Source organism: Alosa pseudoharengus, unplaced genomic scaffold, assembly GCF_046254945.1.
Source record: "Alosa pseudoharengus isolate Yale_2024_CS ecotype anadromous, Long Island Sound unplaced genomic scaffold, YU_APseudo_1.1 YU_APseudo_1.1_scf_14, whole genome shotgun sequence".
Classification (NCBI taxonomy): Eukaryota; Metazoa; Chordata; class Actinopteri; order Clupeiformes; family Clupeidae; genus Alosa; species Alosa pseudoharengus.
Window position 1 is genome coordinate 6,266,670 of NW_027468609.1, and position 21,897 is coordinate 6,288,566.

The 21,897-nt window shown below is 39.8% G+C and overlaps 1 protein-coding gene across 1 annotated transcript; it reads right to left on the reverse strand.

Moving 5' to 3' along the window:
* Window positions 1-18,942: 18,942 nt before the first annotated feature.
* Window positions 18,943-20,883, reverse strand: LOC143122356 (uncharacterized). Its single transcript, XM_076283165.1, has 5 exons — window positions 20,832-20,883; window positions 20,382-20,708; window positions 19,873-20,019; window positions 19,643-19,698; window positions 18,943-19,362 (listed from the first exon to the last, which is right to left on the reverse strand). Exons 1-5 carry the CDS (start codon window positions 20,860-20,862, stop codon window positions 19,231-19,233), a joined length of 693 nt encoding a protein of 230 aa, XP_076139280.1. The 5' UTR covers window positions 20,863-20,883; the 3' UTR covers window positions 18,943-19,230.
* Between the last annotated feature and the right edge of the window lie 1,014 nt (window positions 20,884-21,897).

Sequence of the window (21,897 nt, forward strand, 5' to 3'; positions counted from 1 at the left end):
AATGCAGACGTTTTCCCGAACACACTTTTATCCTCTGCCTTCGAGTGGATACTGTGATCTCCGGTAAGTGAAGGCGGCACACTTAGATTTTTGCTACTCTAGAGCTAACTTGCAATGCAACTTGCCATAGGTAGTTAGCTTCAGTTAACAACCGGATCTCCTTATATGAGCAAAGATGGCCGTTTTGGTTCTTTTTTGTAGGCAAACTTCAGAGGTCTATAGACCTCTCCAGAATATATCCCGCCTCCTAGCTTCCGTATCCATCCAACTTCCGGTCGTGGATTGTCTATGGGAAATAACATGGCGTTTTGAAAGATCGTACCTGTCAAACTCTGTAGGTGACAAAGTAGAAAAAGCTGCTGGGCAGATTGGCCTACACACTTCTGCCATCTAGTTTCCACTGGATTTTTTGATTTTCGGTGCCGTTTAAGAAATATAGTCTATAGTATATTACTTAAACGGCACCGACAATCAAAAAATCCAGTGGAAACTATATGGCAGAAGTGTGTAGGCCAATCTGCCCACCAGCTTTTTCAACTTCGCTACCTACAGATGTTTTACCGGTATGATATTTTGAAACGCCATGTTATTTCTCATAGACAATCCACGCCCGGAAGTTGGATGGATACGGAAGTTACGGAGGCGGGACTTATTCTGGAGAGGTCAATTGGCATTCCTCATCCGTAAAATAAGGTGAACGCGTCATCACTGAAAGTGGTGATTTGCGCTGCAACCCGCCCCTTTTATGTGAACGCGCACAAACTCCAATGAGGTTAACCCCGGCTCAACAAATCAACTTCATAATCAGCGTCGTAGTACCGATTAACACCACTAAAGATAACCAGGTTTTGTCAACCCCGGTTTAACAAAGTAACCTTGGGTTACATCTGGGTTGGTTAAGCTCCCTTCGTAGTACAGGCCCCTGTGCTTAAATGGGCATGATTTCATAACAGACCAAATAGAAAATAAATGTTAAATATAGCCTACATATCTGTAGCCTACATATTAAAATCAGATTATGTAGGCTACACAGTGTAGTTAGATCAAGTTGGACAGTAGCACATTTTTAATCATGGATAGTAGTTGGACAGTAGCACATTTTAATCATTTTATATATTCGGGGGGGGGGGGGGGGGCTCTAGTGGGTAGTGTCCCCACCAAAGCTCAGACCAAACCTACGCCCTTGTAGTAGAGCGGCTACAGGAAAAATCGTGCAAATTATGATACAAGCGTGAAATTCGGCAGGTATGTGCTCAAGACCAATACAATCAAATCTACCTGATTGGCCACTTGAAATGGCGGCCATTTTCCAAGATGGCCGCCAAAAAAGACCCTAGAAATTGATTTATTGCTCAGAATTCACCAAAGATATTATGATACAAGCATGAAATTAGGCATGTATGTGCTCAAGACCAATACAATAAAATCTGCCTGATTTGCCATTTTTAATGGCGGCCATTTTCCAAAATGGCCCCCATGAAAAACTCTAAAAATTGGTTTGTTGTACAGAATTGACAAAGGAAATTATGATACAGCCATGAAATTTGGCAGGTATGTGCTTAAGACCAACACAATACATTCTAACTGATTTTCCAGTTTAAATGACGGCCATTTTCCAAGATGGCCGCCAAAAAATACCATAGAAATGGATTTGTTGCACAGAATTGATCAAGCAAGTTATTATACAAGCATGAATTTTGGCATGAATGTGCTAAAAAAACAATACAATCAAATCTACCTGACTCGCCACTTGAAATGGAAGCCATTTTACAATATGGCCGCCAAAAGACTGAATTTAGCCCAGAAGTGAGCAAGAAAATGATGATACAAGTATGTAATTTTGTGTGTTTGTGCTAAAGAGCAATATAATGAAATCCACCTCATTTGCAACTTGAAAATGTAATATGGCAGCCATTTTTAAAGATGGCCACCGAATAAGACACTAGAACTTCATTAATTGCAATTAATTTAGAAGATGTGGCCCAAATCAATGTTAACATTCACTACATTTCTGTTTCCTTCTATGATGAAGTCATTGGAAATTAAATTCATTCCTGTGTCAAGTCTTGCACAATCAAGTTTGATAGGCAATGCATTAAGAGAGTGGGAGTGGGATATTTTTTGCTAATAATGTATAGCCATCTTTATCTGTCTTTGCAGGATTCGTATCAGGAGACTTGTTCTTTTGTGTCCTGCTGACACAGACAGCACTTTGACCAGTCAGTCGTTGTCCATTGTTAATCTAAAAAATCAGATTGAGGTATGATCTTTTGATCACCTTTTGAATCCATGCATGGAACAGTTATTTAAATTTCAATTCGTTTTGGGCTGATTGGCAAAATGTGATTCAGAATTTAGTGTAGGTATTTTAACAGAAAGACGCACGTGTATAAAAATGCTATTTGTTTTTCAACAATGTAAGCCTGTTTTAACAAAGCTGTGCAAACACATACAGCAGGTGGAGAAGAAGAAAATGCCTTTTATGAGTGGTGTGGCAGTATATCAATATCAATTGCTGATTATTCTGACCATGTCACAAGTAAGATGTTATATTTCTTTACCCACCCTCACCTTGAGGATGGAAAAGGGCAATGTTGCTACAGTTAGTCAAACCAAACTTTTTTTTTTTGACGTTGCGGTCAGTCAGGCCTTCAGAGTGGTTACACAGAACACTTATATGCTAGTATGCCTCATATATAATATTCCTGTCTGTTCTTACTGCCCTACTTTGTAGCCTACTCTCCTACCACAAATTACACTGTATATGCCGTTTTACATTTGAGTATATGCACTGTATCACTATCCATATCCTTACAATATTTAGACCAAAACTATCTGAATTAAACCAGCCACTGAGGTTATTCAGAATTAATTTTAGTCACTTACAGCGACATTGGACCACTGCTGATTGATTCACTCTGGTCGCCTTGTTCTCTAACTCTGGGGTAATTGTGGGGACAGTCGCAGAGAGCACAAATTATAGTGAGCGGCACATTATTACCATATTATTACCGTTAGTACCATTAGCACGTTATTAGTGTTTTTAAACGCCCATATCGAGAAAATCATAAATTACCGTTATTAGCATATTATTACCACAATGGTATCGCATCACGCACCACCCTCCATTGACATCAAGAATTGTCATTATTAGCATGTTATCACCATGTTATCAGTGTGTTATAAGGGGCTTATTTGTCGTTAATAACTGTTACCGCTGTTATTTGCATGTAAAACCAAAAGCGACCTATGCGACCGGAAAGACGGAAGTCATTATTTGTCTATGGAGGGTCGGCGAATAAATCGACCAAAGTGAATTCGCCTGGAGCGAACCAATCTGGACGACCAGAGTGATTAAGCGATTTAGCAATTAAAAGTCAGCTAATATGATGGTAATGAGCGGTTCGGCAAAAAACAATTGGAATGCTCTTATCTTCGAATGTCCCAGGCTGACAAGCCAGAGCCGTTATGTGATTAGCTAAATCAAACATCCAGAGCGAAAAAAGCGAATTCATGACAAAGGTTCTTCAACGACCTTGGCTACTTTGTAGCTGAGGTTGTTTCTGGTGTACACGCATCTTTTGTTTAACAGCAACATCGAGAAAACCATGAATTGCCGTTATTAGCATATTAGTGTCATTATATTATTAGCATGTCATAACCATTTTATTTGTTTGGGGGGGTGGCATCACGCAACACCCTCCATTGACATTAAGAACTGACATTATTAGCATGTTATCACCATGCTATTTGTGTGTCATAAGTGGCTTATTTGTCATTGTGGAACATTTTTAATATCTGTATCACTTCATCATCTATGGAAACATATTTAAGGAGAGTGAACAATTATTTACACCACATTTGCAATTTGCACATTTGAACTTTGCAAATTTCTCGGGTCTTTTTGGACGCCATCTTGGAAAATGGCCAGCATTTCAAGTAGCAAATCAAGTGGATTTGATTGTATTGGTCTTGATCACATCCATGCCAAATTTCATGCGTCCATCATAATTTGCTTTGACTATTCTGTGCAATAAATCAATTTCTAGGGTCTTTTTTGGCAGCCATCTTGGAAAATGGCCACCATTTCAAGTGGCCAATCAGGTAGATTTCATTGTATTGCTCTTGAGCACATACATGTTGAGTTTCGTGCTTGTATCATAATTTGCTAGGTCAATTCTATGCAATAAATCAATTTCTGGGGTCTGTTTTGGCGGCCATCTTGGAAAATGGCCGCCATTTCAAGTGGCCAGTCAGGTAGATTTGATTGTATTGGTCTTAAGCACATACATGTCGAATTTCATGCTTGTATCATAATTTGCTAGGTCAATTCTATGCAATAAATCAATTTCTGGAGTCTTTTTTGGCGGCCATCTTGGAAAATGGCCACTATTTCAAGTGGCCAATCAGGTAGATTTGATTGTATTGGTCATAAGCACATACCTACCAAGTTTCATGCTTGTTATCATAATTTGCACGATTCTTGCCAAATTGGCCTTGTAGCCGCTCTACTATTGACCTAGACATTTACGTTGATGTCTTCAAAAGGCGTTTTGCTGCAGATCTACGTGGAAACACGTCCATACTGACTGAAAATTTGTGGAACACCATCTCATAGTAGTGTGATTAACTGAGCAATAGCATGCCTCGATCAACCCCCTGCAAATATGGAAAAAGTCCGTGTTACATTTAACCCCGCGTTACTTTGTTCCCCGCGCTCCCCTAGGTGGTCATAAAATAAATTAGTATCAACATAATAGGCTATTGTATCCCATAAGTCCCAAAGTGTTTTGAAATAAAATTATCTGAAATGCAATGGCTTTCAATTCAATTTATGCCTAATATTTAATCTGTGTAGCACACAGTTGATTTGACATTCATGAACAATCGTCGACACATGAAGCAGTTTTAATTATTAGCTGCCTAGGCTACAGAATAATTATCCTTTGGCTTGCATCAGATATAATAGGCTATAGCCCACTGGCAAAGCTGTCACTGAACAGCCTACCAAATGTTCATGACCCTTTATCAGCAGTAGACATATGTTTTTCATCAAAGATTATAACTAAAAATGCCATTATCAAGGTGATAAACAATGTATGCCTTGATACTTCGTATGGGAAGCGAACCTGCGAACACGCAAGAATGTAAATCCTATCTTATGCCGTCTCGCTGCACGTTACACCACCACCGAAAGTAAATGACGCAGAGTAGCACGATTCCTAGAACCACACGCATGTGAAGTTAAAACATTTCTAATCATATAATCTTCATACATTCTTTGGAGCTAGTGAATGTGTAAATCCAGTAAAAGCTAGTGAATGTGTAAATCCATGCTTGGTGCACTGTCGGAAAAAAACATTTCTATAGGCCTACTTCTATTTTTGAAGTAGTATGCTACAGGTGACGAGAGCAGGTTGACGGAACCATCTTTTTGGACTCGATTTCGGACTGATTGTTTTTTTTTGCAACACAGCTTAATTTAGCTTGAAAGTTAACCTGCTACGGAGCAGGTTAGTTCTGTGGCATAAATTCCCATGGTTACCAAGCTGGGATTCACATTAACCTCATTAATGGAACGGAATTCTCACTAAAATTAGCGAGACTTATCGAAATAAGCCAGGTTTGGCCTTTAACGAGGTTGATGGAATACCCCCTAGGTTTTGTGAAATAACCCTCAGGGTTACTTTGTTAAACCGGGGTTGACAAAACCTGGTTATCTTAAGTGGTGTTAATCGGTACTACGACGCTGATTATGAAGTTGATTTGTTGAGCCGGGGTTAACCTCATTGGAGTTTGTGCGCGTTCACATAAAAGGGGCGGGTTGCAGCGAAAGTCACCACTTTCAATGATGACGCGATCACCTTATTTGACGGATGAGGAATGCGCAATTATTATGCCAAGTTATGAGGAATTAAAACCCACTCTAAAAGTAAAGTTTTATTTCCACATGTTCTTCAAATATGTGTTACGGAGGATTAATAGCTTGCGGAATGTCTGAAATGAGTTGAAATAATTAAATTGCCTATTTTGAGTTCATAGAAATGCCTACAGATGCAACACAATTTAGAAGTGGGCATATAGATTACAGTAATAGGATAATTGAATGTTTAAGTAGCCCCCATTGACTGATTTAGTGTAGGGGAGAGTGGGGTGATTAGTGCCAGTGGGGAAGTTGTGCCACCCCCTATTTCTAGGAAACTATAGAAGAAATTGGTCATGTGACCACACATTTTTGAAGCCATTTCAATCATCCTGCAGAGAAGAGAGCCTCATTGCATGAGAGGTAAGCACATTTAAGTTAAAAGAACTGTTTTTTGCCTTTCAAAGTAAAATTTCTATGATCATGTTTTTTTGATTGTTGTGTCAAAACAGTTATAGACAAGTTTGAAACATTTCACACATGTTTTAGTGCTTTGGTAAGCTACATTATGAGTCTATACAGGTAGCATGATGTTAGCTCAAATCTGATGGATGATGCATTTTTTCCAAAATGGTGGGGTTGGGGTGATTTGTGCCAAAGGCCCTGGGTTAAGTTGTGCCAGTGGCACCTCCACTTATACTCACCCCCACTTATAAATAAGGTTTTAAACATATTATTTTATTGTAATTGTGCATTTTATTCTTACATTTTATCACTAAAACTGTGAGACATTCTTTATTTTAGACCAAAAATAGAAATATACCATCATGCCACAGAGTTATAAGAGGAAGACAGGCAGGGCATACTGTATGGAGAAGGAGCTGGCAGAACATATAAAGGCACGAGCAGTAATGTTTCACGGTCTAAGTCCATGAAATGCTGTGAACTTTACACACACACACACTGACCAGGAAGCCTGGGAAGGAGAGGGGGAACATCATCTAGGTAGTAGCAGTGGCAGAGTTGACATCTACACAACCACATCCAACCACCTAAATCTGCTGTAAACTTCTCTGATCAACAAAACTTTAATCTCATTTCAGGTATGACTTCCCTCCACACAAGATCTACAACATGGATGAAACTGGTGTGACAAGGAAAATGACCTTTGATGTGCTCGTGTGGCGCAATAGGCTTGTAGAAAATTGGCCCTTTGATGTTGTAAAATAACTTTAAATAAACCTTAAATGAGTAATTTTGTATTGAATTTGTCTAGCTTTTATAAAGCATTACTGTGTCTGAGATCAAAATATACTGTTTTACTTCAATAATCGATGGCACAATTTACCCCAATGCATTCTCTTCAAAGGCACAACTTACCCCGCACCGGGGGCAAGTTGTGCCACAAGACCACTTTTTTTCAGAAAGCTATATCTCTTAAATACTATATTTCAGATTGAAAGTGATTGTTCCCAGAGATGCACCACATCCTGAAATATATGTTCATATTGTAGTTGGAAGCATTACTATCATGGCCTCCCTTTAAAGTCACTTTAAGTAAAAACTGGCACAACTCACCCCACTCTCCCCTATGCCTAATCCTGTGAACATTTCAGATGCAACACCATTGCCAAACGCACATGGCAGTAGGTGAAAATGAAACACAAACACATTATTCAGAATAGTAGGTTTATATAGTTATAGCTTGCATTAATATTTCTTAATTATGAAAACATGTAGGCCTAGTATGCTTATAGCCTTCACTTGGCCTCTGTTTTACAGCTAACAAGAAAAATGTGTCTTTGAACACTACTGTAAGGATTGTTTTACAGTAGCAGAGGAGTTGGCCATCGCAAATAATAGTGGAAGGCCGATTGTGGAACGGGTTGAGGGAGACATTCGGTCGGATTCTGGTGCTGTGGAAATGTGTAGCCTTTATGTGCAGGGTACAGTAATATGACATTCAATTCAAGAAGTTTGTTAAAATTGTGATTTTAATTTATTAGGCCTACTAGGCTAGGCTATGTCCAATTTATAGGCTATTCTTGCTCAGATGTTCAGCATACTGTAGGCTAGGCCTATGTCCGATTTATTTTCGGACATACAGTATTCTTGCTCAGATGTTCAGCATCACCGATTAGATTCCATGAATGTCCACGTAAGGGTATTGCTATGACGGGTGACATTAGAGACTTCTGCCTAGATCATCTGACAACGATCTGACAGGCCCCTGATCTGACAATTCTGTTCCAGACTACCATGAAAAAGGACCAATGTTTAAAGCAAAGCTTTATTAAGCGAGAGTTAATACAAATCAGGAAATGAGACTGGAGTGGCTGATTGGTCATTATTGTTCACAAATATGTGCAATTTATATAGAAGCATGTTTTACAAGTAACAAGAAGACTGACTATTGTTTGTTTATGTATATGATATGAGTATTGCAGAGATGAACAAGATGGACAAATCATTGCTTTCATAACTGGAAGAATTAAAAAAGGGAGGTCATAAAAACCTAAAAAGGAAATCAATCTGCCCTTAAGGAATTAAAGTAAATTCACTGCAGACAAAAAACTTTGACAGATTGACACCAACACTGAAAGATAAAAACATGATATTAAACTTGAGAAAACTTCTAGACATCTTAAAGAAGCTGTAACTGGAGATACATAAAGTGTGACAGATCATGTGACAGAAGTGGACCTTGAAGTGTCTTTCTCTTCAGAGCTTTGCATTCTTTGAGTATCCAGCATGATCCAGTATGGGTCTGCACTCTACATCCACAGGAATGTGTTACTCCATGGTCCTGTACATGACTATTGTGGTTGTGGTGTCTTCAGTGCCCATTACGGTTGGATAAATCTTCTTATACATGGATTCTTCTAATAAGAAAACAGTTTTTTATATTTAGAACTTGGCAAAACATGGGGCTAATGGTTTTATCGCATATAGAGTGTGGGGTTGAATGATGTATGTTAAAGATGCTTTACCTTTTTTGTCACGGCTGAAGCAGTACACACAGCTGGAGGAGATGATGCAGAGAAAAACACAAACGGAACACAGACTGACCAGCAGTATCCAGAAGTGCTCACATTGAGTAGAAGGATTAATTGGAGGCTTAGAGCTGGGCAAGGTGTCTATGGAAAATATACACACACGCACACACAAGCATTTCCATATAGTATCTATGTAATACACATACAATATACACATAGACACAGTAATGAATTTACCTTCAAAAATCACTTTGAAAGGTTTACCAATTTGTTCTCTTTTCTGTAAGTCAGCCTTTGCACCGGTGCAGTAGTAAAGTCCAAGATCACCCTCAGTGATGTTCTCAATCCTCAGAACACTGGAATTAGTTGAGGTTGTAATACTGTAGCGAGGTATTGTCCATCTGCCTGCTATGGAGAGTACTGGCTGATTCACATGGGTGCACTTTCTGTTCCACTCTATAACTACCATCTTTGTTTCTGAGCTACACTGCAAGGTGATGTTTTCTCCTGGGTGGACTCTTTGCTCAACCACCTCTCCGAAGACTCGTGCCACACTGTAGAATATCATGACTAAAAATAAATAATAAGTAAGGTGTCGGCATCAATAAAACTTGAACAATTGTGTTCAATAAAACATTGAACAATTTTGTGTAATGTTAGTCCATTGCTGTAAGTTGCTTTGGAGAAATACATCCACCAAATGAATAAATGTAAAATGTAAAACAATTGTAAAGTAAGATCAGTGGTAAAAATGTTTACTACTTACACAAAACCATGAGGACGGTGACACCCAGCTCGTCCATCTCTGTGACTGAGCAAGTTGATTACTGCAGGGTTCTTTGATGCGGATTTCCTTTAGAAGGGGTTCACTTTACCATTAAAGGACAAGTGCTCAGTGATTGGGTCAGACTGATGGAAAATGTTCATCTTTTTTTAACACCATGATGATGCGAGAGTGAGGGTTGAGGTAAAGAGACCGACACTTATGTCAAACTAAACTAAAGATGAAATGGCCTTTAACATTTCATGTTCTGGATATATCTTCACCAATGTCAAATGAAACAGAGGGGTAGATGTACCAACGTTTTGCTCCCACTTGAGGCGTTTTTTCTTTGCAATGTTCGCGTAAAAACATAGTGTGGTATGTTCTAACAGGCCGCATTTAGGTAAAATTGCAGACTACCTGTCGCAGAAGCTGAAAATGGCAATTTGCGCTTTTCCATGTCATGCAAATGGGTCATTCCATGTGAAAACAGCCAATATTAGGGTATCATGTACATGCAGGGTGCGATTTGTGTCAAAACCAGAGGGGGGGATGAACGATTCATAGCCTAGTAATGTCATGGCTAATAATACCCTATATTATTTTTGCCACCTTTGTAACATTTTAGTTTACCGTGGTGTATGACTAAACAGCGAGTGTGCTTGGTATGATGATCAGCTCCTCTAATGCAGGGTAGGACTACGTTTTGACAAGTATACAAATTCACCTTGTTCTTGCCCCATCTGAAATGACTTCTCTACTTTTGCTGCCTCCATTCTTTCTGTATTTGTTGTGTAAAAAAACGTTGTACATGTAAATGATGGCACTGAAGTCTTAAGTTAGTGAATTGGCTAACAGTGTTAGTTGAACCAAATAGCCTACACATTGCGCTATACACGCTGCGTAGGCTACGTGCATTCTCTCTCCTGCTGATTTGCGTTCAGTAGCCAAGTGCGTAATATTGCAAAAGTTGAACAAATAAATGTGTTTATTGTAGCCTACAGAAAATAAATAGCCTATCATACTGTCAGTTAATTGCCTACAGTGCAGTGAAGAGTTTGGAGAGTAAAGTTATAGGGCAACTTGAAGTTTTATGAAAATAATTTACGAACCAGAACATAAAGACCATGAAGCTTCTATTTCTTGCAGCTGTTAAAACACCCGCTAGATAGTTTAAATACCCACCAACATTCGTTTTTGCAGTACAGATTATTTCTAAAAGTTATTTGTCTACTACTGGCTGATTTATCAAACGAGTGCTTCTCGTTCGTCCTCCGCAAACTACAGGTGTTTCGGTAGAGAGCCATTGAATAAGCGATGCCAAGCAATTTCTGTAACACTTTTTGTGACATTCAGCAAATATCTCCTCATTTAATGTAAGTTCCTTCGGACAATAGGCCTACGTTCTACTCTACGTGCAGTTGTCCTCCATCTCAGTTGCATCAGTTTTCTAATTTTAAAGGTTCGAAAACATTATTATGCTTCACTGAATCCTTCTCGTTTTCTTTCATTTGTCCAGCTAACTTTTCCATTGAACCTAGCCATTTATGATGGATTACACACTCGACATTCTGAAATGTCCTGCACGATCAAGACCAAATTAAGTTATCACGCAGCCACTGTGTCAGCAGCATCAGTGATGACGGTGACGGTGCGTTTCTGATGTCAGATTATTATGTAGGCTAGCCTACTAGACTGTTCTCACGTTGCAGCGCTTTACTTATATGAAGTAGCATTAATCAATATGAGGGGCAGAGGGAGATAAATGTTGTCCCCCCCGATGATAAAAATAATTTAGCAGAGGTAGGGATAGGAAAACCAGAGGTGGGGAAATCCTCACCATCCCCCCCTACAAATCGCACCCTGTGTACATGGTACCTCTCAGATTTAGCTGAAAAGCTGTGAAAATATGCCTTATGTTACCAAACAAAGTAATCTGAAGTTTCAGGCCAATATCTCAAACGGTTTGCCCGTGGCGTCCATTTGAATTTCGGGTGCCACGGCCCTAATTGACACATTGGAATTTCACATTTCATCTGTTGGCATTTTTGGAAGCCCATAACGTCTGTTCTAATAGTGGTAGAAGGCTGGAAACTGGTGTGTAGCCTGTACTACAACATTCCTTACTATTTGGGTGACAGGTGGGTCACCAAAGTCCTAAAAAATGTTGACTGCATGTGTGATTTTTCACTTTTTGGGTGGCCCTAGCACCACAATTAATGATCATATTTATTCTAAACAGGATTATTTGTTATATATGGGAACCTTGCTCTTGCCAAAATGAATTTGAAGGGTATGGTACCACTGGTGGGGGTTTTATGGGGGCTCAAAAGTATAAGTATATATACTCCTTTGATCCCGTGAGGATCCGGCAGAGGTGACTCTTATGGAACCCCTTATTTGGACCCCCAAATGACCATATGGGCACTTGATGATCCTAATGGGATTTATATCAGATAAAGATACATATTTGTTCTTTCTTTTAATGAAATAAAACCTTTGACTATGAAGCTCCATAATATGAATTTTATTCTTTATAATGCATCATTTTGGACATTGTTTCCAGAAGTCTGGAATGTAGTAGATCAGGGAGAATTTAGTGATGATAAAGCATGAAAATAGTGGAAATAACTTAGTATTATGCTCAGTGATGGCAAACAATTAAATACTGTACTGAGACTCTCACGGATTAATCCGTAATATGGAAGACAATTTACTCCAAGCTATGGTCAGTCAATGGTGGTGCACTTGGTCGGCAAAGAGGGTTAATGAAACACATTCTAACCTTTTCAGTTAACTTTGTGATTCCAACCTGAGTCTGGAACATGGGCATATGTACACCAGTTTACAGTATGACAATGTTTATGACCATGTTTACTAACAGGCCTATGTTTGAGATGCAGAGTGAGAGAAGACACCATGACTGTATAGAGTTGAGCAGACATGCAGGGTCGTGCTCAAGTACATTTTACTGCACAGATATAACATAGCTGTGTGCAGCACCATAGTGTGCAAGATGCAACCACAACACAGCACATCTAATGAACTGAAGGAGGTGTGGCCAGAAGTAGACATGACACTGACTTCCTATACAAACCATAAAGCAAGTGATGGGTGCAGTTGCACAGGACCTTCACAGAGTACAGAGCACGTAGTGCAGACACCACAGGCAGACATGCCATAGTTGGCCACAGAGTTACTCTGAGCCCCTTTGCACTACAGCCTGACAAAGAACATGTAAGTAACCCAGGGACCGTTGAAGTGAAAATGAAATACATGATCTGACAAATTCACCCCATCTGGCCTAATTGGACCATTCTGTCAACATTCCAGACTGCCATCAATAATAACCAAAGCTTTCAGCAAGCACACTTAATAACCAACGCTTTCAGCGAGAGTTCATACAAATCAGAAACAAGGCTGAAGTGGCTGATTGGTCATTTATTGCTTTTAAACCAAATATATTTAAAAGAATCTTCTGTAACGTTAGAAGCATCTTGCACAAGTGAAAAAGTAAGCCTAGGATATGTTTAGATATTGCTATCAGTCTTGTATATCAGAGATGAGAATGATGCACTTATCATTACTTTCATAGTGTGATGTAGGCTTGAAATAGGCAGGCTATAAAGAGCTGAAAGGGAAAGTCAGTCCATCTTTAAGGCAGGTAAACTTTATGCAGATTACAATGCACAGTAGACGGTTCACTGCAGAACAAACATATGTACACACATATCTACACGCCTATGTAGGTTCCAACCTTGAAGAGATTAAAGTAAAATGTCTATTAAAAAAACAGTACATGCAGATACAAAATGAACATCTTATTATGTTATCCTTAATAGTAACATTAGATCTTAATCAGGCACTGATTGAGTGTCCAGCAGCTCGACTGCATCCACAGGACTGCGTTACTCCATGTTCCTGTAGATGACCACTGTGGTTGTGGTGTCCTCAATGCCCATTACAGTCTGATAGGTCTTCCTATTCATGGATTCTTTTCATAAGATTTAGGAGTTAAAAAAGAAAAGAGTATTCATAACAGATCAGTTTAATTCAATAGAGAGTGTGGAGGTGAATGTGTATGAGAGAGAGACCGCACCTTTATCACGGGTGAAGCAGTACACACAGGTGGAGGAGATGATGCAGAGAAAAACACAAACGGGACACAGACTGACCAGCAGTATCCAGCACTGATCATGATCTGGAGATGGCTGGGGAGTGGGGAGGAGGTCTAGAGAAAACACACAGTGTTATGACTCTGAACCAAAACTAAAAACAAAACTGAGTGATCTTGCTTACCTTGAAAAAACACCTTGAAATATATACATATATATAGCCTATGAATACAAAAATAGCCAAAACTCCTAACCATCACAGAACTATTTGTTTGTCTTTTTTCTGTTTGATGTCAGAATTTGCCAATGTGGAAAACACACACACACACACACGGACGCACGCACACACACACACACACACACACACACACACACACACACACATACATTTACGTTTAAGTTTAAGTACATGCATGGATAACATCACACAGACAAAACAACAACAACATTGACTAACTGTGGATTACCTGGATTACCTCCAAATAGCACTTTGAAAGCATTGCCAATTGACTCTGTTTTCTTTGCTGCATTAGAACAGTAGTAAAGTCCAAGGTCCCCCTCAGTGATGTTCTCAATCCTCAGAACACTGGACTTAGAGTCGTTTGTTGTAACACTGAAGCGAGGTGGAGCCCATCTGCTTGCTATGGAGAGTGTTGGCTGATTCAAGTGGGTGCAGTTCCTATGCCACTCTATAAGAGACACATCTGTGTCTGAGATACACTGCAAGGTGACGTTGTCTCCTGGTTGAACGCTCATCTCAACCTCTTCTCCAGAGATTCTCTCCATGCAGAATATCACACCTAAAAATGGTTATCATGCATGGTGTAAGTGATGATAAAATATGAAGCACATAATTATTGGACATCATAGAGGAAGATCAGAGGTGAAAATCTGTACTTACACAAAAAGGTGATGAGAGTGACACCCAGCTCGTTCATCTCTGTGACTGAGCGAGTTGATTACTGCAGGGGTCTTTGATGCGGATTTCCGTTAGGAGGTGTGCTCAGTGATTGGGTCAGACTGATGGACATTTTTCATCTTCTTTTAACACCATGTGAGAATATGAAGGTTGACGTTAAGAGAATTTGTTACTGTAGCACTTCAACTCAAAATAAATGACTAGGACAAATTGGCCTTTTTTAGATTGGATACATCTGTGAGTAAAATAGATGATCTTTATGAAGGTGGTTGGTCACAGACCACAATCAGCCATGAATTGTTAACACTGTGCCCTAACAGGATGCAGGCATGCTGTGCAGTGTTTTTGAAGCAGAATTTTTGTTTCTATTCTAATTTGGTCACTCACGCTGTTTTCCTATACTGGACGACAAACATTTAAAGCAGTGTTTCTCAAACTTTTTCAGACCAAGGACCACTTAACCAATAAAAAAAAACCCTCACGGACCACTAGCTAAAAGAAAGAGTAAACCTACTTCAACAGTATATTACACAATAGGCCTCCTCACTTTCCTTTTTGTGTCAGAGGATTCATATGATTTAAACTGGCGTAGCTTACATAGGCATGTTGCAGAACTGTTTGGATTTACATACAAGTTGGTTCAACCTTGCAAGATATTATATTTTATCATGTCTGCTCGCGGACCACTTGGGATAGCTTGCGGACCACCAGTGGTCCCCGGACCACACTTTGAGAAACACTGATTTAAAGCATCCAGTGTGGACAGAGAGCATTCAATGCTACGCAACAGTGAGACGCTCGTAGGCTATATAGTTAGGACGAGCAGTGAGACGCTCGTAGGCTATATAGTTAGGACGAGCAGTGAGACGCTCGTAGGCTATATAGTTAGGACAAGCTGTGAGACGCTCGTAGGCTATATAGTTAGGACAAGCAGTGAGACGCTCGTAGGCTATATAGTTAGGACAAGCAGTGAGGCGCTCGTAGGCTATATAGGATAATTAGGACGAGCAGTGAGACGTTCGTAGGCTATATAGTTAGGACGAGCTGTGAGACGCTCGTAGGCTATATAGTTAGGACGAGCAGTGAGACACTCGTAGGCTATATAGTTAGGACAAGCAGTGAGACGCTCGTAGGCTATATACTGTAGTTAGGACGAGCTGTGACATGTTGGCACAATCCTATTTGGCTCCTGCATGTTTTCACTGAACTCTTACACTGTACACACATATAGCTAAAAACTGTTGTTGATCAGAGAGAATACACACTCTGGAAGTGAGCAGACAATGTTCTTATATTACGTTAGATGACCTCCAAGGAAAGGGACTTGAGCGCTGTTCATAGATGACTACTACCTGCCCTAAAGTTCATGTTCCTATATGTGAAGCCCTAGACCAAAAAGCTTCCAGAAGCATGCTATATTTGTAAGTCATAATAAGGGAGAATGTTAGCAAACTCACTCATTCCTTAAATTACTCACAGGGCACTTCTTCGCATATCTTTCTCTGACAATCATAGGGGATACGTAGCCTGTTAATATGTTATAATATAGTTGCAGTAGCTATAAGAAACCTCTCTCACAGTTAAGTGGATACTATGAGAACAAAACTCAGAATTACATGAGGATGGAATTAGCGCTTTGGTTATAACACTAACAATTCAGTAGATATCCTAGGTATGATATGATAATATGATCCTATCATTTAATCAGCTCTGTAGTTGTACATGTTATCAGTTATCAGTAATGTATTATGTGCAGAGGATAATTATAGTCTGTCTAAGCCGTCAGTGGCAGTTAAGACAACAGGATGTGTCCAGGAAATGGGTGACCACACCTTGAACGCGCAGAGACATTGATGAACTGGTGTAGGCCTAGTCTACTTGACCGTGTATGAGTTGAACACACCACATCACATGATCTTTGTGGTATGTAGAAATGTTTGCAACAATGCTTACTTCAAAATCTGTCATTATAGTAGAAAGGCTGTGCATATAAGTTAAACAGAGAGCGTTGTTTCCCCTGAATGGATATCTGAAGAGCTATGAGGTAGCCTCCTCTTTTTGCACCAGAGTGTTCATAGTGAAGTGCAGAAACCACAGGCAGACGTGTTATGGTAAGCCACAGCATTACCCTCTGAGGCCCAGCTCTGCAGCTTAACAAATGAGACTGAAGTTACAATGGTGTCAATTCTAATTCAACACTGACCCCCCATGGGGCCCAGTCTGATCAGTCAGTGTTCCAAACTACCTTCCAAAGGAACCAATACTTTAATCCTTTTTAACAAAAGCCTATCTTCAAGAAGCTCTTGAAGACCCAACTGTTCTGCAGGTACCTTTTCTCCTAACACTTCTAACAAGTGTTCTAACATACCTCACATTGTTAGGGGCAGCCGTGGCCCACTGGTTAGCGCTTCGGACTTGTAACCGGAGGGTTGCCGGTTCAAACCCCGACCAGTAGGCACGGCTGAAGTGCCCTTGAGCAAAGCCCCTAACCCCTCACTGTTCCCCGAGCGCCGCTGTTGTTGCAGGCAGCTCACTGCGCCGGGATTAGTGTGTTTCACTAACTCATGGATTGGGATAAATGCAGAGACCAAAATTTCCCTCACGGGATCAAAAGAGTATTTATACTATACTTATATACACGCACTCATCATGGGCTTCCCATTATTCTCTCCTCTACCTCCTTCTGCTTTCACCACTTTCTCCTTCGACTACGCTGTGCCTAGTACTTCTGCACTCTCACCCTCTGGTTGTAGTATTGATTGATCTTAGTTATCTAAGGTCTCATTTTCATTGTAGCTTGAATGATATTCCTCATTTGTGTAAGTCGCTTTGGATAAATAGATGTAAATGTCATAAGGTAGGAAAGACAGGTAAAGTTGAGTATCATCCATAACAGATAACACACAACAGTGATGGGCTAATCCGTTGAAGGGAATAATCTCACTTAAGGAGGTGGTGTAAATGGATCACAGAGCACCTGTGTGGAGGTTGTGAGGCTTTGGTACCTGGCATTGCCAAGACATGCTAAATGAACTTCCTTTGAGGTAAGATGCAAACCAACTACATGTACCGCATAGCGGTACAAAATATGACTGCCGGTCAGTCCTGCACATTCTCTTTACAAAAATAAATCTCACTTGTCAATTTGTCTCCATGTCCTATTCTTGCAACTCATGTTATGTGTATGTGTAAGTGGATGTGTGATAAAGGGCTTTCCCAGAAATTCCTAGCTCAGATAATTGAGAGGAGAATGTCCTGGTTCACTGTGTCAAAAAACTGATGACTGAGCAGAGGATATACTGTACACGCCCATTTAGCGTTGGTTAACAAATGTCAGGAAATGTCTTACATAAGAAGGATGCATGTGTCAGATTGTAAAGGTGAAAGACTGATATTTTGTGTGGGTGAAAAAGCCTTCAACACATCCAGCCTCAATATGCCTTCACAAATGTATGAATTATAGCTGTTTTAAAAGATAACATAGAATGAACTAATGGAGTATTTTGCCTTGTCGTCAAATATTGATATAGAACAGTGTTTCTCAAACTTCAGACGAAGGACCTCTTAACCAATAAAAAAGAAACGCACGGACCACCTAGCTAAAAAAAAGATCAGACCTACTTCAACAGTATATTAGCCTACACAATTGGCCTACTCACTGAATCACCTTGCTTATTGTCTTTTCACTTTGCTTATTGTGTCAGAGGATTCATATGATTTAAACTGGCATATCTTACATAGACAACTCATCTATAGGCCTATTATATATTTTACCACGTCTGCTCACGGACCACCCAGGATAGCTTGCGGACCACTCGGGATAGCTTGCGGACCACTCAGGATAGCTTGCGGACCACTCAGGATAGCTTGCAGGATAGCTTTGAGAAACACTGATATAGAAGGTATGCAACTTCGGTCTGTCAAAACATGCTGATGTTAAGCCCATTGACACCCCTTTAATTAGGCTGGGAATACAATTGCCCATTTTAGTAGAGATCCTGTCCAATGTAATAGTCCCTCTACAGAGGTTACCATCAAAGGAGTCCCACTGGAGTCATAGCACAGAGGTGGTGTCAGTGTCCTGTACCACGTGTGTGTGCCCACCAGGACACAGGTTTGAGTCCGACCCGAGGTCAGTTCCTGAACCCACCTCCCATCTCTCTCCCACTCATTTCCTGTGTACTCTTCACTGTGTACTTCTCACTCATAACAGCACACAAGCTGGTTAGCAACAGCTATTTATTTTAGACAATAAATTGTCTCCCAGTCAAAAGGACTTGACAGAGCTGTACAGTACAGTTTAAAGTACACTTCCATACAAATAACAGCATACTGATATGCTGTTGTGCAATGTCACAGTATTAATATGAACATATTAGGCTGAATTCACACAACGTATTTTTCTCATTTAAAATACTAGTCAAAGCCTTTCTTTGTGCACTGTATACATACAGTTTATATTTATTTTGTATTATGACACACATTTTGTGGAAAGTTACAGAAATAAGACAGTTCCACCGACATGACACCCCATAAAGTAATGTCTCTAATGGCCTTTCACTTACTCATCATTGTTACCGTAACTCTATGCCAGTTCTGATGTCTGAGTAGGTGCTAAGGTCATTGTTTTGCCGTGTCTTTTTCTTGGGTCTTGGTTTGTGTCCTCGAGGAGGTATATCCAGTGAAGCATAGCACAGGTCCCCATCCTTACAGATGCAGAAAAACACACAGCACAAATTAGTTATCATAGCAAGGATGCCCGATGCAACATTGTTTAATGTCACAATTTCTCTGCTTCCTCCCTCAGTAGACATAACAGAAAATGTGTAATATACAGCATTGAATACATTAGTTCACAAATTAACATGGAACTGACTTGGACTTAGATATCACTCAGTGCATGCACACACCACAGTGGACAGGTCAGAACAACCTCTTCAGCAATATAATACTTAATTGTAATTCAGTGTTCTGAGAAAGTATCACCTCTTTTCTTCTCCTGTCTTTACTGTTACTTGGGTAGAACTCTGTCTTCTTTGGCTCTGTTAATGAAAGAAAGATGGAAAATGTCTTAATTGTAATTTGTAATAAATAACATAAGATAATTTAAAGAATGGACTAACACAAGGGCAAGGAGCTTCACCATTTTTGAGGAAGAAACAAAAGCCAAAAGAATGCATGCAAGTTTATGCCATTGTGGACATGAGAGGTTTCACCTTTGTTGTGGAAGAAGTAGTATGTGCAGATGGAGGAGATGAGGGCAGAGATGAGTGAACACACTGGACACAGAACGATTAGCAGCATCCAGCACTGACCACAGTCAGGAGAGGGAGGGCAAGAGGGCTGAGGACTGGGTGGGGGCTCTAAAGGTGAGGACACACACACACACACACACACACACACACACATGCTTGTGAGCATACACACAAAACTCTGTAAATGTTGTTCAACTCTTTGGTAGCGGAGGTTTCCCCTCTCCTTCTGCTTTATTGTTCTCTCTCTCTCTTTTCTCCTGTGAGCTGTACTAACTTACATGACAAAATGCAATACAAAGCTTTACTGGTTAAACGATATAACTCGGTATAACATAACTGGAAACATCCTACGCATAAAAGAATAGGCTTATTTCTGATATGAAAAGATAGACTAATTTCAAATTCACAGATTTCATAAGCACATATGTGATTTGCTTGAAATCATGAAGTATGAGTTTATCATAGCTTACCTTCTAACAATAGCTTCATGATCTTTCCTCTTTGTTTTGTGTTTACATTGTGGCAGTAATAAAGACCCAGATCATGCTCAGTTATGTTCTCGATCATCAAATCAAGAGAATTAGAAGAAGTGTTCCACAGAAGAGTGAAGCGAGGTGGGTTCCACTTGCTTTCCAGCTTGAGTGGTGGCTGATTCTCATGAGAACAGTTTCTATGCCATTCTATTTCCCATTCATTCTCTACCTTAAACTCACAGTACAGGGTGATGTTTTGTCCTTGTCTGACCTTCAGGTCCTCAGAAACTCCAGAGATTCTTTCCACAAAGATGTAGATCATGCCTACAAAGATGAGGAAAAGTATCAACACTAACCAAACCAACATTGCAACATATAGGGTGTGTAACATGTGTTACATGTTTTCACTGAAAGAGCTGAACAATCTAAAAAATCACCTTAACTTACACAGATGGAGAGTGATGCTTAACATGTCCATCGCTGTGACTGAGGGTACAGATTGCTGCAGGAGTCTTTGATGCGGATTTCCGCTGAACACTTGAGACATTTTTCCATTAAAGGACAGGTGCTCAGTGATTGGCCAAAACAAATGGAAAATGTGTGGTCTTTTTTTACACCTCGGAAGTGGGGTAAAGTTAAAAGGTAAAACGCTGTAGGCAAAACAACACTCTTGATGTGTTGTTTCAAACTCAGATGTATGTGTTATTGACAAGTATGCACATGGGGCAAGTATGTGTGTGTGTGTGTGTGTGTGTGTGTGTGTGTGTGTGTGTGCGTGTGTGTGTGTGCGTGTGTGTGTGTTGTTAATGTGTGCACTTTCTCAAGACCCTCTACCCAGCCCTGAGCCCTCCTCCTCCAGGGGTTAGTTTTTCTAGACAATGCAACTTTGTCATTGCCATGAGCAATAACCTCATTTCTGTAGTGATCATTCTGCAAATAAAACAGTATTAAGCCTACATTTATAATCATTTATTTTTTCTATCAAACATTTTTCAATAAATTAAAGAGTAAAGAGCAGTACATATCTTTGCAGTGGTTAACGCCATCTGATTGCTGGGTTCTCTTCTCCTAAAAAGAAATAATGTAATTTCATGATGGATTTTTTTCTGTTTTGAACAATACTTTATATTCATATTCTCACATGTGTCACCTTCTCATGCATAGTTGAGTGATGTGTTGTTATTGTAATAAATAGGGTAAAATGTGCGTTGGTGTGTTGGAGTGTGTTGGAACAGTGGTAATGTCAGAACTCGTCAAGCTGTCTACTCTGGTTTAGTGCCCAAACCTGTTATTGTGAGACTTTCAATTCAGATAAAAAGCGTGTACTAAATGTCAATTATAACTTTAATCATATGTCTGTATACAATTATTATATCTACATCAACACAGCACGCGTTGGCTGTCTTTATGCGACCTTCCATTTATTCATGCAGCAAATGGTCTTCTACAGCTTTGATATGTCCACTCACTGCATGGGTACTGAACCACTGATATTGGTAATTCAGTAGTCACA

What these genes read in the sequence shown, in the direction of transcription:
- LOC143122356 (XM_076283165.1), bottom strand. Translation starts at nt 20,862, where the DNA reads ATGGACATGTTAAGCATCACTCTCCATCTGT. An exon ending in CATGAAGCTATTGTTAGAAG is followed by an intron (nt 20,020 to 20,381) that starts GTAAGCTATGAT and finishes CCTCACCTTTAG; the next exon opens with AGCCCCCACCCAGTCCTCAG. An exon ending in AAGACAGGAGAAGAAAAGAG is followed by an intron (nt 19,363 to 19,642) that starts GTGATACTTTCT and finishes TGCATCTGTAAG; the next exon opens with GATGGGGACCTGTGCTATGC.